General features: G+C 37.5%; 1 protein-coding gene across 2 annotated transcripts in view; it reads right to left on the bottom strand.

Annotated features, from left to right (window-relative positions):
* The window catches only part of TBC1D15 (TBC1 domain family member 15), a 78850-nt gene that overhangs the window by 16567 nt on the left and 46328 nt on the right, over positions 1-15955 (bottom strand). Inside the window, exons 6-12 of one of the 2 annotated variants that reach the window (XM_047787206.1) lie at positions 15409-15511; positions 14336-14386; positions 13849-14046; positions 12419-12547; positions 11026-11129; positions 9721-9815; positions 920-1036 (exon numbers count right to left, since the gene is read on the bottom strand). In XM_047787206.1, coding sequence (XP_047643162.1) covers positions 920-1036; positions 9721-9815; positions 11026-11129; positions 12419-12547; positions 13849-14046; positions 14336-14386; positions 15409-15511 — 797 coding nt within the window. The remainder of the gene's footprint in view (positions 1-919; positions 1037-9720; positions 9816-11025; positions 11130-12418; positions 12548-13848; positions 14047-14335; positions 14387-15408; positions 15512-15955) is intronic. The other variant, XM_047787207.1, reaches the window with a different exon arrangement.

The raw sequence follows: 15955 nt of genomic DNA, 5'->3' as shown, positions 1-15955 counted from the left end.
ATTTTTTTTTCCCATTCTTTATCTTTATTTAAAAGTTGAAGATTAGGGAATTTATTGATCCTTTAAAGAAACAACTCAAGTTCTCTAGTCCCTTAAAAATATTGGTTCCTTAGGTTTTCTATCTCTTAGCATAACGTCCCCATGCAATTCCCCACTCCCACCTCCAGCTCCAATCTTTCCAATTCATTCTTGGAAGAAAATAGATTAACCAAGAAAAAAGAGTAAAGTTCTAGATGTCTTAGATAGTTCTGTGTACTGGTTGTCTATGATATAAAATCAGTATTTTTCTTCACAAGGGAGAAAGCATATATCAAAAAAAAAGGTTCCCAACCTTTCTCAGTTCACAGTATTCTTAATGGGTCAGTAATTTTTTTCCAAAGTGCTCCTAAGCTCAAAGAAATTACTACCATTCTCATTTATTAAACAGATCCAAACAACTTAATAAATATTTATGTCCTATGAACTTAGCACCTGTTGGGCACAACACTACTTTTCAAATTGATATTATCTCAAATCCAGCTGGATACCACCTCCTCATCTATTTTCACACAGTATTTGCTTATCACCACAAGGCCAAACACTCTGCTTTGCAAAGATATAATTTCATCAGAAGGAATTTGGTAATCTAATGTTGAAACCCTGAATTACTTCAGGGCAGTTAGAGCAGGATGCTACAGATGTCTATTTCCCTCAAATATTTTAAATATCCCACAGTGTCTCCATGAGTTGGCTGCAACAACCCACTGTCCTTGGTGCATAATTTGAGAACAAGAGCCCTTTAAGTTTCCATTCCCTGTGGAAAAACCCCTATAAAAACTAAGCCACAGAGCTATCACATATGTCTAACAGGTTAATAAATAAACAAACACATATACACATATATAATATCTTTAAATTAGGATATTAGAAGAGAACTCACCTAAATCAAAATCATACATACAGTATGTCATCAAAATGTCATGAAGCAAAATCAATCCTGGATTATCTTGGCCTTCATAAAACTTGTTTGTTCGATCTGTTCTGTTAACATCTTTTTCTAAGGAAGAAAATCATCACATATTTGAAAACCTCAGATTTTTATAAAGTTCATATTTCACAAGTAAAAAATTATTTTTCTTGCTATTAATTTTATACTCTTGCCAAACTTTTACTTAATGAAAATATTCACCAAATTTCACTTTCAGATATGTAATAAAGCAGCATTTTAGAATATTTTTCCAAAGTCAGTCCACCTCCTCTTGGATGTATTTTTAAATATTTTTTTCAATTTTTACCTAAACATAGAAATACTTTAATAGTAGGAAATACTTTTTTCTTTTTAGGGCCGCACCTGCAGCATATGGAGGTTCCCAGGCTAGGGGTCAAATCGGAGCTACAGCTGCCAGCCTACACTACAGCCACAGCTATGCCAGATCCAAGCCGCGTCCACGACCTACACCACAGCTCATGACAACGCTGGATCCTTAACCCACTGAGTGAGGCCAGGGATCGGACTGGCAATCTCATGGTTCCTAATCATATTCGTTTCCGCTGCTCCATGACGGGAACTCCAGGAATACTTTTCATTAATTAAAACCAAGAGTAAGCAATAAAATGCTACTCATGAATGCATGTGATGGGCAGTAATATTTGAAAACAGTAATGAAAAAACTACTATGCAATCAACCACAATCAGAGAGATTTGTTTCGTTCATAAGTGCTTCATTCACTATGAGAAGTATTATCAACTTCTTTGTCATGTTCCATAATCATCTCTAGGACAAATTACTTCCATATTCTCATACATACATTATTCAGTTTCCATATAATTATAAGCAATTTATTTTAATTTTGAAAACATAAAAAACACATTTTCCTGGAAATTTTATGACATTAGAAACAGATTTGGAAACATCACAGAAGTGTATCCCAAGTTGTACTGAAAATTCAGTTCACAAACACTGATACCCACTAGATGCATCTTGTGGTGAAAGACTTCACAACTAAAAAGGCATTCCCCAAACTTGAAACCCTCAGTAAATTAGGAAGAAATAATTTAAAGAAATTCAAAGCAATTAACTTACTCTGTAACAATTTTCTTTAAAAGTTATAACTGACCTCTCCCCCTACCCCTGCCCCATTAAATTGAATAACTTGAAAACATTCTCAATAATTGTTGTGAAGGAATGAGGATACTTTATAACAAGACAGAATCTAACAAAGGATGACACAAATTTAGATTCTCTAAGGGCATTTAAAAAACCGTAAGGACAATATCCCAGCTTTCTGTTAAAATATACTACATTTGACCCTATAAATATAAGCATATATCTATAGAACTGTGGATACATTTTTCGAATACGGAAAAGCAATACCCCCAAAAAATCATGCCATAAGTATCAAATTTCATTTAAAAAAATCAAAATGTTTCATTCTCACATCACAGTTGATAAAGAGGTACATTTATTAACTCAAGCACAATTTACACTGCCCTAACACTAATATAGAATATCTGCTTTAACAGGTGTTTTAAACAGAGTGAAAAGTTATTTGTATCCTTGAACTTTCCTCTTGTATAGATATTTGGTTATGGCATGCCAGGTAGAAAACAAAGAGATCAAAAATTATATAAGAGGAGCTTCCATTGTGACTCAGTGGTAATAAACCTGACTAGTATTAATGAGGACTTGGGTTTGATCCCCAGCCCCACTCAGTGGGTTAAGGATCTGGCGTTGCTGTGAGCTGTGGTTAAGGTCGCAGACACAGCTCGGATCTGGCGTTGCCGTGGTTGTGGTGTAAGCCAGCAGCTGCAGCTCCAATTCAACACCTAGCCTAAGGACTTTCATGTACTATGGGCTGTGCCCCAAAAGATACGAAAGTATTTCTAGAAACTTTTTCTAGAAAGAAAATAATTCTATATACTAACAATGAAAAAGCAGAAAAGGAAATTAGGGAAGCAATTCCGTTTACCATTGCATCCAAAAGAATAAAATACCTAGGAGTAAACCTACCTAAAGAAACAAAAGACCTATACTCTGAAAACTACAAGCCACTGATGAAAGAAATCAAAGATGACACAAATATATGGAAAGATATACCATGCTCATGGATTGGAAGAGTTAATATTATCAAAATGACTATACTACCTAAGGCAATCTACAGATTCAATGCAATCCCTATCAAATTACCAAGGACATTGTTCACAGAACTTGAACAAAATATTTTAAATTTTGTTTAGAAGCACAAAAGACCCAGAATAGCCAAAGACATCCTGAAAAAGAAAAATAGAGATGGAGGAATCAGGCTCCCAGACTTCAGACTATACTACAAAGCAACAGTCGTCAAAACTGCATGGTACTGGCACAAAGGCAGAAATATAGATCAGTGGAACAGGATAGAAAGCCCAGAATTAAACCCACGCACCTATAGCCAACTAATCTATGACAAAGGAGGCAAGAATATACAATGGAGAAAGGACAGCTTGTTCAATAAGTGGTGCTGGGAAAACTGGACAGCCACATGGAAAAGAATGAAATTAGAACACTCCCTAACACCATACACAAAAATAAACTCCAAATGGATTTAAGACCTAAATATAAGACCAGACACTATCAAACTCCTAGAGGAAAACATAGGCCAAATACTCTCTGACATAAATGACAGCAACATCTTCTTAGATCCACCTATCAGAGTATTGACAATAAAAAGAAAAATAAACAAATGGGATCTAACCAAACTTCAAAGTTTCTGAACAGCAAAGGAAACCCTAAACAACACAAAAAGACAACCCACAGAATGGGAGAAAATCTTTGCAAGTGAATCGACTGACAAGGGATTCATCTCCAAAATTATAAACAACTTCTGCAGCTCCATACCAAAAAAACAAACAACCCCATGCAAAAATGGGCAGAAGATCTAAACAGACAATTCTCCAAAGAAGACATACGGATGGCCAAGAAACACATGAAAAGATGCTCAACAGCACTCATTATTAGAGAGATGCAAATCAAAACCACTCTGAGGTACCACCTCACACCAGCCAGAATGGCCATCATCCAAAAGTCTACAAACAATAAGTGCTGGAGAGGGTGTGGAGAAAAAGAAACCCTAGTACACTGTTGGTGGGATTGTAAACTGATGCAACCACTGTGGAAAGCAGTATGGAGATTCCTCAGAAAACTAAACATAGAACTACCATTTGATCCAGCAATCCCACTCCTAGGTATCCATCCAGAGAAAACCACGACTTGCAAAGACACATGTACTCCGATGTTCACTGCAGCACTATTTACAATAGCCAAGACATGGAAATAACCTAAATGTCCGTCGACAGAGGAGTGGATCCAGAAGATGTGGTACATACACACGATAGAATATGACTCAGCCATTAAAAAGAACGAAATACTGGCATTTTTAGCAACATGGATGGACCTAGAAACTATCATGCTAAGTGAAGTCAGCCACACAATGAGACACCAACATCAAATACTTTCACTGACATGTGGAATCTGAAAAAAGGACAGAATGAACTTCTTTGCAGAACAGATGCTGACTCACAGACATTGAAAAACTTATGGTCTCCGGAGGAGACAGTTTGGGGGGTGGGGGGATGTGCTTGGGCTGTGGGATGGAAATCCTGTGAAATCAGATTGTTATGATCATTATACAACTACAGATGTGATAAATTCATTTGCGTAATAAAAAAAATGGAAAAAGACAAAAAAAAAGGGGGGGGGAGTTCCCGTCGTGGCGCAGTGGTTAACGAATCCGACTAGGAACCATGAGGTTGAGGGTTCGATCCCTGCCCTTGCTCAGTGGGTTAACGATCCGGCGTTGCCGTGAGCTGTGGTGTAGGTTGCAGACGCGGCTCGGATCCCGCGTTGCTGTGGCTCTGGCGTAGGCCGGTGGCTACAGCTCCGATTGGACCCCTAGCCTGGGAATCTCCATATGCCGCGGGAGCGGCCCAAGAAATAGCAAAAAGACAAAAAAAAAAGGAAAAAGAAAAAAAGAAAGAAAGAAAATAAGCACTGAATTTTTTTTAAAGGCCGTCATTAAATCCAACTCTAACTTGAAGTAGTTAAAAACAAAGGAAGAAAAGCAGAACCATGCTGACTGATTCATTTTACATTCACCATCACTAACCTCAAGTGAACCCTAATGCAGTCTGACAACTGTGATTTAACTGCCCCATGCATTCCCTATCTCTTTTCATATAATTTTTCACATCTCAGCCCCCGTCCTAAAGCCTCCAACATGTCGTCTTCTCCCACAACTTAGCTCTGAGGATCATGCTTACTATTTCTGAGAAAATGGAAATCATCCAAAGAGAACTTACACAGGTCCCCACTATTTTAACCACATTACTTCATTTGGACACTTACAGTCTCCCTTCTCTCCTTCACTATTCATGAGCTTCCATGACTGTGGCTACAACCAAATCTCTCTTGCGCATGAAACCCATGTCCTACCAGCTGGCTACTCAAGGACAGTGCTCTAGCAATTCTTATCTCCCTCTCTAGTCTTGTAAGCTTTTCTTCCTCCTGGACCATTCCTACCAAGCATTCAACCATACTACTGTTTCTCTCATCATCATAAAAACCTTTCTTAACCTCACTCTTCTAATGACTGCCCCATTTCCTCTCCAGCTGTTTAGAGCAAAACTACTTACAGAGCTGTATACATTATCTCCATGTTCTCTCCTCCTATTTCCCTCTTGAACTCACTCCAATCAGACTGCCACATCCTCCACTCGACCAAAACTCCTTTTTAATCACAATCTTCAGGAGTTCCCTTGGCTCAAGGATAATGAACCCGACTAGTATCCATCAAGACATGGGTTCGATCCCTGGCCTTGCTCAGTGGGTTAAGGAACCTGTCTTGCCGTGAGCTGTGGTGTAGGTCACAGACGCCACTGAGATCCCGTGTTGCTGTGACTGTGGTGTATGCCAGCAGCAACAGCTCCGATTTGACTCCTAGCCTGGAAACTTCCATATGCCTTAGGTGCAGCCCTAAAAAGACAAAAACAAAAATAAAATAAAACAAAATTTTCAGTGACCTCCTTGTTATTCTGTGCACAGTCAATCCAAGTCTTCATCTTACTTGACATCTCAGTCACTCGTTCTTGAAAAACTTTCTTCACTTGACTTCAGGGCAAACTCTCATGTTTTCTCTTTTTTCTCTGGTTCTTTTCTCAGTCTCTTTTGCAAATTTTTCCTAATTGTTTCTACTTGTAAGAGTCAGTTATCAGACCTCTGCCTTTCTAAATGCATTAACTCCCTTAGCAATTTCATCTAATTTCCTACCATCTATATGTTGATCTCTAAATTTCTACTCCCAGGTTTAACTCTTCCCTGAATTCCAGCCCTATATATCCACCTCTTACTCAACATATTAATTTATGGAAACCCAACAGACATTCTCAAACTTAACATGTTCAAAACTAAATTCCAAATATGCCCTTCCAAACTTGCTTCTCTCATAGTTTTCCCTGTCTTAATAAAAAAGCAACACTATTCCTCCAGTTGCTCATCTTAAAACCCTTGTTGTCACTTTTGAGTCTTTGTTTCTCTTGTCTGACACTGACACATCTGTTAAACCTCCAAAATACAGGTAGAAACCAACACTGAGATCTCCCCCCCATTCACTCCAACCCCCACCCTGTCTCACTCCACTCTAGTCACAATGGTCTCCTTGCTCTTCTTCAAACACACGGAGGTCTTGAGGCACCCTCTTGTCCAGAATACCCTTCACCCAGACGGTTGTACAGCACATACCCTCTGCTTCTTTAGGTCTGTATTCAAATCTCATTCAAGTGCTAACAAGAAATCCTCATCTCTCAACTAAAGTATAGCAACAGCCTCAGTCTTTCTACTTCCACCTTGCCTTCCATAGCTATTCTCCAGATGGTAGCCAGAGCGATTTGTTAAAATAAGTCAAATCAGGTTATTCTTCTGTTCAAAATCCTCCAGTGGCTTCCTATCTCAGTAAAAGCTGGGTTTTTTTTTTTTGGGGGGGGGGGTTGTCTTTTTATGGCCGCACCTGCTGCATATGGAAGTTCCCAGGCAAGGGGTCAAATCAGAGCTGTTGCTGCTGGCCTATGCCACAGTCACGGCAATGTAGGATCCAAGCGGCGTCTGCAACCTGCACCACAGTTCATGGCAAGGCCAGATCCTTAACCCACTGAGGAAGGCCAAGGATTAAATCTGCACCCTCATGGATACTAGTTGGGTTCATTATCACTGAGCCACCATGGGAACTCCTTCTGCCCATTTTTTAATTGGTTGTTTAATATTCTGAGCCGTTTATTTTGGAATATTAACCACTTATTGGTCACATCCCTTACAAATATTGTCTCCTATTCACTAGGCTGTCTTTTCATTTGTCAATGATTTCTTTTGCTATGCAAAAGATTTTAAGTTTAATTAGGTCCCATTTTTTGTTTATTTTTGCCTTTGTTTCCTTTGCCTTAGGAGGCAGATCCAAAAAAATATTGCTACGATTTATGTCAAAGAGTACTCTTATTCTGCCTATGTTCTCTTCTAGGAGTTTTACGGTTTCAGGTCTTCAATCCATTTTGAGTACATTTTTTTATATGGTGGGAGGAAACTGTCTAATTTCAATGTTTTTACACATAGCTCTCTAGTTTTTCCAGAATCATTTATTAAAGAGATTGTCTTTTCTCCATTGCATATTCTTGTCTCCTTTCTTGCAGGTTAATTGACCAAAAGCGTGTGAGTGTATTTCTGGGCTCTCGGTTCTGTTCCACTGATCTATGTACCTCTTCTTGTGCAAGTATTATGCTGTTTAGATTACTGCAACTATGTAGTATGGTCTGAAGCCAGGGAGCTTAATACTTTCAGATTTGTTCTTTTTTTTTTTTTAACCCAAGATTGCTTTGACAATTTGGGGTCTTCTCCGGCTCCATATAAAGTTTAGAATTATTTATTCCAGTTCTGTGAAAATGTCACACACTTTCAACCCCCTTTCTCTCTCTTCTCCTTCTGGGATCCCCATAATACAAATGTTGGTACACTTCAAGTTATCCCAGTGACCCTTAAACTGTTCTCATTTTTAAATTTTTTCTTTTTGCTCTTCTGATTAGATGATTGCCATTATTCTCTGTCTTCCAGGTCACTTACGTGTTCTTCTTTATCACCCAATTTGCTATTAATTCCTTCTAGTGTGTTTTCATTTTGGTCACTGTATTCTTCAGTTCTGACTGATTCCCTTTTTTTATATTTTCTAGTTTCGTATTAAAATTCTGCATTCACCTATTATTTCCTCTAATTCAGCTGTATCCTTATTACTTATGCTTTGAATTCTTTATCTGGTAAATTGCTTACTTCTGGTTCATTAGTTTTTTCAGGAGTTTTCTCTTACTCTTTCAATTGAGACAAGTTCCTCTGCCTTCTCATTTTGCTTAACTTTCCCCTAACTTCATAGAAACAATTTAAGGGTGTCATTATCTTGGAGTATCCCTATACCGTCAGTCTGTGCCAGCGGCTTTGGTACAAGAGCTGTATTTAACTTGAGCACAGGTCACACCTTTCCTCAGGGCATACTGGAAGCTATCACTAGGTGTGAGTTGGGGCTTCCTCTATGCTTGGTGGCTATCACTGCACTTTCAGGGGCAGGGGCAGGTCCCAAGTTTCTGAAGCATAAGTCCTGAGGGTCAGGTTCCAGCTAGCTCTATTTCCTCTAAGTGTGCACTTCTCCCACTCCCCACTCCCGGCAGGGAATAGTACTGGAACAAGAGGAGTTGGTGTGGGCACTTTACATTTGTGGGGACATGGGCTACGGTGGGCCAGGAAGGGTCAGAGATCTGGACTGCTTCTGATGTGTTGCCTGTCGTAGGTGCCAGTAATGGCTGCCCCCACTCTGCTCACACCTTACTCCAAGTCTGAGCTACTTCCATGTCTCACAGCCAATCTCCCAAGTGGGGCTGAAGTGTTTCCTAGATTTAGGCTGGGGTGTGAGCTGGGACAGTCAAGGAAACCAACCAGACACTCATGCAGTTTTCAATCCACCTCCTCTGCCGTGCCTCAGGAGCAAGCAAGCAAGCATGCCCACACTTCTCAAAAGCAGAGTCTAGGCTTCCCAAGCCCTCCTGTTAATCCCACAGCCCTCCAAAGACGCAAAAGGGCTCATCTTCCTTGTATCAGACCCAAGGACTGGGGTGCCCAATGGGTGGCTCAAACCACTCACTGCCCAAGGAGGATTTCCACCCATGTAATCTCTCTTTTCCTCTGAGTCCCCTCGCAGGGACACAGATCCCAACCTGAATGCTTCTCTTCCCTTCCTACCCAATATCATGTGGATCCTTCTCAGAGCCTTGGCTGTACAGGAGTCTTTTTGCCAGTCTCCAGTTAGTTTTCAGTGAGAACTGTTCTACACATAGATGTATTTTTGATGAGTTCTTCAGGGAAGGTGAATTCTGAATGCTCTGCCATCTTGACCTTCTCTTCTCTGAGAGAAATTTTTATGACCTTGATTAGCTGGCCCAAGTTCACAGCAACATCAAGTTTTCTTAGAGGGCTAGAGTCAGATAGAGGTTTTACAGCTAGAAAGAGTACCTAAATCACACTCCAAAGAGGTTCTAGGTATTTTCACAGTAAGAATCTTTGCCACAAGACTCTGATTTCTCCTTGGGCCCTAACTCTGTAGCATAAGAATCTTCAATCCTTAAATCTTATCAAAACTTCCACACCCTCTCATGCATTTCTAAAATTAAGAAAAACTTACCGATAAGACTTCTATAATCTCTTAACCTTGAATTTCTCTTCTCTTGTTCCTCGCTGACAGATTTCCACTGTAGTTTCATCCTGAAGTATTCATCACTGCAGAAAACAATTTTACACCAAAAAGTTATTTGAATACTTAAAAAAAAATTAATGCATCAAAGCATTTATGATGCTAGTGATATGTAAGTTTACGATAGTGAGATGTTTAAAGTTATGATAAACTAGTGAAAACAAAAGAAAAATAAATAACCTTATACATGCCATAAACTTGTTTAAACGACTAGAATAATTTAGGTAGGATTTACTTCATTTATTTCAATCCTTGGTATCAGACCTAAAATTATTCTAGTCATTAAATATTTTAACCACTAACGTTTCTGAATAACAAATACAAATCTACAAAATTTTTTTTTGTCTTTTTGCCTTTTTCTAAGGTCACTCCCGCAGCATATGGAGGTTCCCAGGCTAGGGAACGCCAGAGACACAGCAATGCCAGATCCAAGCCGAGTCTGTGACCTACACCACGACTCACAGCAACACTGGATCCTTACCCTACTGAGCAAGGCCAGGGATCGAACCCGCAACCTCATGGTTCCTAGTCAGATTCATTAACCACTGAGCCACAACGGGAAGTCTTACAAGATTTTTTTTTTTTTAATGAGACCTAAGAGCTCCATTTTCCAAGCAGTTTACTTGATGTGAAGATGCTGATGTGAAGAAACTTGTTGATGTGAAGATGTCTTAGAAGGACTAGCAAACGTGTTGAAAAGATAAAGGACTGTCTGAAAGTTTGAATATTTTCAATCGAGAATGCTTTAAATCAAAGGTTAGAGCAAAGAACTGAGAATAGGTATACCTGGAAGGTTGGTCTGTCTTTGTTTTCAAGTCTGATAAATTACTTAAAAATAAAAACACATTTCCAAAAACAAAAACCAGTTCGTGTGATAAGAGCACCAAGAAAAATAATTTAAAGGTAATTAACCTAAACAGAATATACCCTTTGAGCCATTTTCATAATTTCATTATTGTAAAAATGAATCAAGATGAATGAAATATATTTAAAAATCTGTAAGTACATGCTTAAAATGTTTACACAAGGGGACTAGAATTTTTTTTACCATCTTTCTACATTCACCAACGTAACTACAATAAGATCTCTCTAAGTACCTCTGGTTTGAAATTAACTGTAGTGCTCATAACATGAAAAACATGCAAAAAACTATCTCCCCATATCCTAGTCTATTCCAATTTATAAGGATGAGTCACTTGGATTTCTTTGATAAGCACACAGAAGACCATTACTTACGTCTTCTGTTTTTGCAATTCAGTTCTTTCCTCTTTGGTACTGTCCCACGGAAAATAACCCAGAAGAAATTTCCATGCTTGTTTTCTCAATGCATGACTAAGTCCCTGAAGAAAACATGCACATTAATCACATTCATGAACAAGAATGCAATAGTTTTAAGTTCACAAAACTTGCACAAAAAACAAAAAAAAACGATATTTAAGAAAGTTTTATACAGGCATACCTGGTATTAACTGCAATTCTCATTACTGAGGTTCTCAGATATTGCAATTTTTATTAAATTGAAGGTTTGTGACAACCCTGTATCAAGCCTATAGGTGCCATGTTTCCAATAGTATTTATTTGTTCATGTCTCTGTGCCACATTTTGGTAATTCTCACAATATTTCAAGTTTTTTCATTAGTACTATATTTGTTATAGTGATCTGTGATCAGTGATCTTTGATGTTACTATTTTAATTGGTGGTTTTTGGTGGGGTTTTGTTTGTTTTATTTTTTTGTTTTTTGAGCAGAGAAAGGTTTATTTCAGGGCCACGAAGGAAAACAGATGCCTCATGCCCCTCAAAACAGTTTTGTACTTTTTCAAATTAAAATATGCACAGTTTCCTTGACATGTACACTTAATCAACTTAATAGAGTGCAAACAATTTTTATATGCACTAGCAAATCAAAAAATTTGTGTGACTCGCCTATTTGGTTTTTGGTTTTTTCTTTTCTTTTTTGGCTGCCCCACAGCATATGGAGTTCCCAAGCCAGGGATTAGATCCTAGCCACAGCTGTGATGCATGCTGTAGCTGTGGCAATGCTGGATCCTTAACCCACTGTGCTTGGCCTGGGACTGAACCTGCGTCCCAGTGCTCCAGAGATACCACCTCTCCCATTGTGCTACAGGGGAACTCCTGACTCATTTATCTGGAATATTCATTTTACTGTAGTAGTCTGGAATCAAACACACAATATCTCCAAAGTACACCTGTGCATAAAAATAGCTCAATTCAGTGACTACTACCTCTTGTTTTTGACTTCTCGATTGTGAAGATGTAAGCAGTGACTAGCAAGCATTAACAACAAAGATTATATACAGTAGACTACAGAGCTGACAGTGGAACTGATTAGTCTTTCCAAATATGGCAACTACTAGGGTACACAAATGCCTCCTTCAAATAACCCCTAGAACTTCAAGAAAGTAAGAATATCTTTCCATAGGCTTAATGGTACACCACCCCCACCACAACCCAAACCTCAAGGACATCACAAGAACCTCATTCTCTCCTATAGAGATTTTAAGGCATCATTCATTGAAAAGAAGTTCATCTCTCTCACCTCCAAAAGAAAAAGAACAAGGAAAGAAAACCTGAATGAATAGCAACAGTTTAAAATACTAAAGTAATTACCCCTCTAAATATCATCTGCTTCATATTATCTACATTTAAAATTCTTCCTTCAGAATCGATGTTCTTAGTCCATTCTTCCAGTGATACTGGCTCTCTCCTGTGAACAACAGGTCGTTCTCCTAAGTCAATCTAAAATAAGGAGATAAGCAATGAGGAGTATACTGTTAACAAGCGAAATGAAATTAAGGTATATAGAAACTAAAACAAAAATACTACTACTCAGATGTAAGTTCTAACATTTCTAATATTCTCCCTTAGTTTCCAATGTTTGGTTTACAAACTACAATAGTATTCCATACATTTTCCCCTCCTACTAATTATACAAATAACTTGGTTATAAATTCAGAAACAGAAAAACACTTGCCATTTTGGGTTTCAATTAATAGGTACAAAACATTCAACATGTAAATTCTAAAAGAGACCCTTCAAACTAAATGGTACGCTATATTAAAAAAGAGAGTATTATCTCATTAATCATATTCTAAAATTAGCTTTTCTTCCAAAATAAAATTTGTGGCTTTCAGAATTGATTCATGATTCATTAGCCCCACTCGGCATTTTCTGAAGTTTTTTATTCAATTAACAGATGTCGGTAATTTTAAAATGTCATTTGCAAGATAAGCCCTTTAATTAAGTACTACAATTTAGATACTTACAATGTTTCAACTATGTGCAGCCTAGAACTGTAACAAAATTCAAAAGTCTTGTTGAGCATATATAAAGATTTGCCATAATTCAAGGCCAAAATCCATCTTACTTAAAAAAGAAAAGATTCACTTAAGAAAGCCCAGAATTCCTGCTGTGGTACAATAGGATCAGCAGCATTTCTACACTGCCACAACACAGGTTCGATCCCTGGCCCAGCAAAGTGGGTTAAAGGATCTGGTGTTGCCAAAGCTGCGGTGTAGGCGGCAACTGCGGCTCGGATCTGATCCCTGGCTGGGGAACTCCAGATGCCACAGGGCAGCCAAAGAAGAAAAAGAAAAACAAACATTTATTTTTTTTAAATATTAAAAAAAAAAAAAAGAAAGACTAAAAGCCCAAGTGTACTGTCCTGACTAGCTGCCTCTGAAGAGTGTCTGAGAAAACGCTACAATTAGGAACAGAACCAGAGGCAATATGCAAGGCTCACTATTCACTCACTGCTATGCACTCAATGAAACAACCTGTTCATTATTAACAAAAGGTAATCAAAGAAAAGAGATCCAACACTGATGAAGAGAAAAGTAGTAGCTACAAAGAAGAAACCAAGCACTTGGTAGCAGGACATGCATCAGTTGTTAGATATATTAGCAAAAAGTTATAAAAAGGATTATGAGAAAGAGGCAGATAATGCCAAACTGAATTTGTTTCTATAGCGTTCAGTATACATTTAAAAAGTATTTCTCCTGCTTAAATACAAGAGCTATGTTAATATGAACTCTACTCACTCTGGTGATGACTTCGAATCCTGGTTCTTCTTGTTGATTTATCTTTAAACCTGGAATAGCATCACTAAGAAAGTCTGCCATCTCTGAAGGTGGTCGTTGATGTGCAGAAGGATCACTGCCTCTCAAACTATCAAAAATGTAGTTTGTGACTTTGGAAAATCCTACCATAGTTGCTGTATAAGGATCCTTTTTAATTTTCTATACAGTAGAGAGAAAAATATTGGCATCATTAATTCAAATAAAAAATAAAACTACCTCATAACAGGCAAAAGGGGGAAAATCAGAACTAAAACAGAGTATTCTATGATTATTTTTTACAAATTTTTTTTTTCTAGAAAGAAAAATTTTAATTTTCTAAGCCAATCTTTCATTTGGTTAAAACAGTACATTAAATGGCAAGCTAATGCTACTGATTGAATTGCACATAAACAAATGATTTGCAGGCTTCATTCAATCTGCATACACCAGAAATATATGCAGTGCTTACTTTCCATTGGTGAATGGCCCACAACAGCTTTCTTCTGTCTAGCAGTCCTGCCTTCGCAAAAAAAAATATTTCTTAAAGTGTGCAATACCACACTATTCTAACACAAAATATCTGATAGTTAAGTCTAAATGCTCACAATATTTAAATATTAGCTGACTTTTTTTTTTTTTTTTTGCTTTTTAGGGCCACGCCTGCAGCATATAGAAGTTCGTAGGCTAGGGGTCAAACTGGAGTTGTAGCTGCTGGCCTACGCCACAGCCACAGCTACACAGAATCCGAGCCACATTTGCGTCATTGCTCATGGCAATGACAGATACTTAATCCACTAAGTGAGGGCAGGGATCAAACCGGCACCCTTATAGATACTAGTCAGGTTTGTTATCACTGGGCCACAAGGGGAACTCCCTGCTATTTTAATCTAATTATATAACTGGTGAACATGACAACAAGAGTAATTTCTTCTGGATAGTGCTATAAAACAATTATTTTCACAACAAGAAAAACTGTTCCCTCACTTTTTATTTTAATCAGTGTTTAGCTCTCTTGTCTTCCTTCCTAAAAAGTTCCCGCTTTATCTTCTTTATCTTCAGAACCAAGAAGAGAGCATCTGGGACAAAGTAAGCATTCAAATATTTGTTGAATGAAAAAGTGAATAAATGAATTGAATAAACAAGCATTTCATTAGCTTACATAGAAATCTGAGTGAAAAATAAATTATCTTTATTTCTCCCTATGTTAAGGGCACATGTTTTAGCCAAATGCCAGAACATACTCAAATACTTCAAGAGGAATTATATTATCATGACCCCAAATGAACCTACTTAAATGGAAAATTAAAATTCAAACCAGATGATAAAGGAAAAATTGCCTTAAGAGTAACTATGAACAAAGGAATTTTCTAAGTCTTACAAATAATATGATATATGTTATTCCTATAAAGTACAGAGAATAGTTCCATAAAGTTTACAACACACAAGACATTCTGTATAACCTCTAAGAAAATAAGAAATAGGAGATATACAAAATAGGGAGTAGATTAACAGATTAATATAAGACAGACTTAAGAAACATACTTGTATTAAACCATATGCTGGTTCATCAAGAAGATTTTCAAAAGACTGTGAAAGACTCTTATTCTGACAATTCACAAGAAGTGTTCTTTTGTCCTGTGCAGATCTATAATAAAAAAAAAAGGATCTGTAGAAAATACGAGCACACTGCATCAATTACTACATGAATAATTACTAATGCATAGTTATTTTTCCTAACAACAACAAAGAAAACCTTAAATGTCCAGTTCTAGAACTGTTTCCCATTAGTACAATATGGGCAAGTACTTAGTCCTAACTATCTCAAGTGAGTTTCAAAACTACATGAAACATTAAATTCTCAATTAACAAACTCTTGTTTAAAACTGTAATAGAAAAACTTTACAAATATATCTTTTCTTATTATTATGAGTGTATTTTCTATCATAAAGAAAATCAAAACATACTTCAGGATACATCAGTATACATGACATGTACACTATAGGAAAATGTCCTATTTTGAAAAGGCTTCCAACTCCATTCCATAGCTCGGTGGTATTGCAATATAAAATGTTAAAAATACAAGATACAA

The sequence above is a fragment of the Phacochoerus africanus genome, chromosome 7 (assembly GCF_016906955.1).
Source record: "Phacochoerus africanus isolate WHEZ1 chromosome 7, ROS_Pafr_v1, whole genome shotgun sequence".
Classification (NCBI taxonomy): domain Eukaryota; kingdom Metazoa; phylum Chordata; class Mammalia; order Artiodactyla; family Suidae; genus Phacochoerus; species Phacochoerus africanus.
Note: the sequence above shows the minus strand (reverse complement) of the source record. Positions and strands in the feature narration are given on the sequence as shown.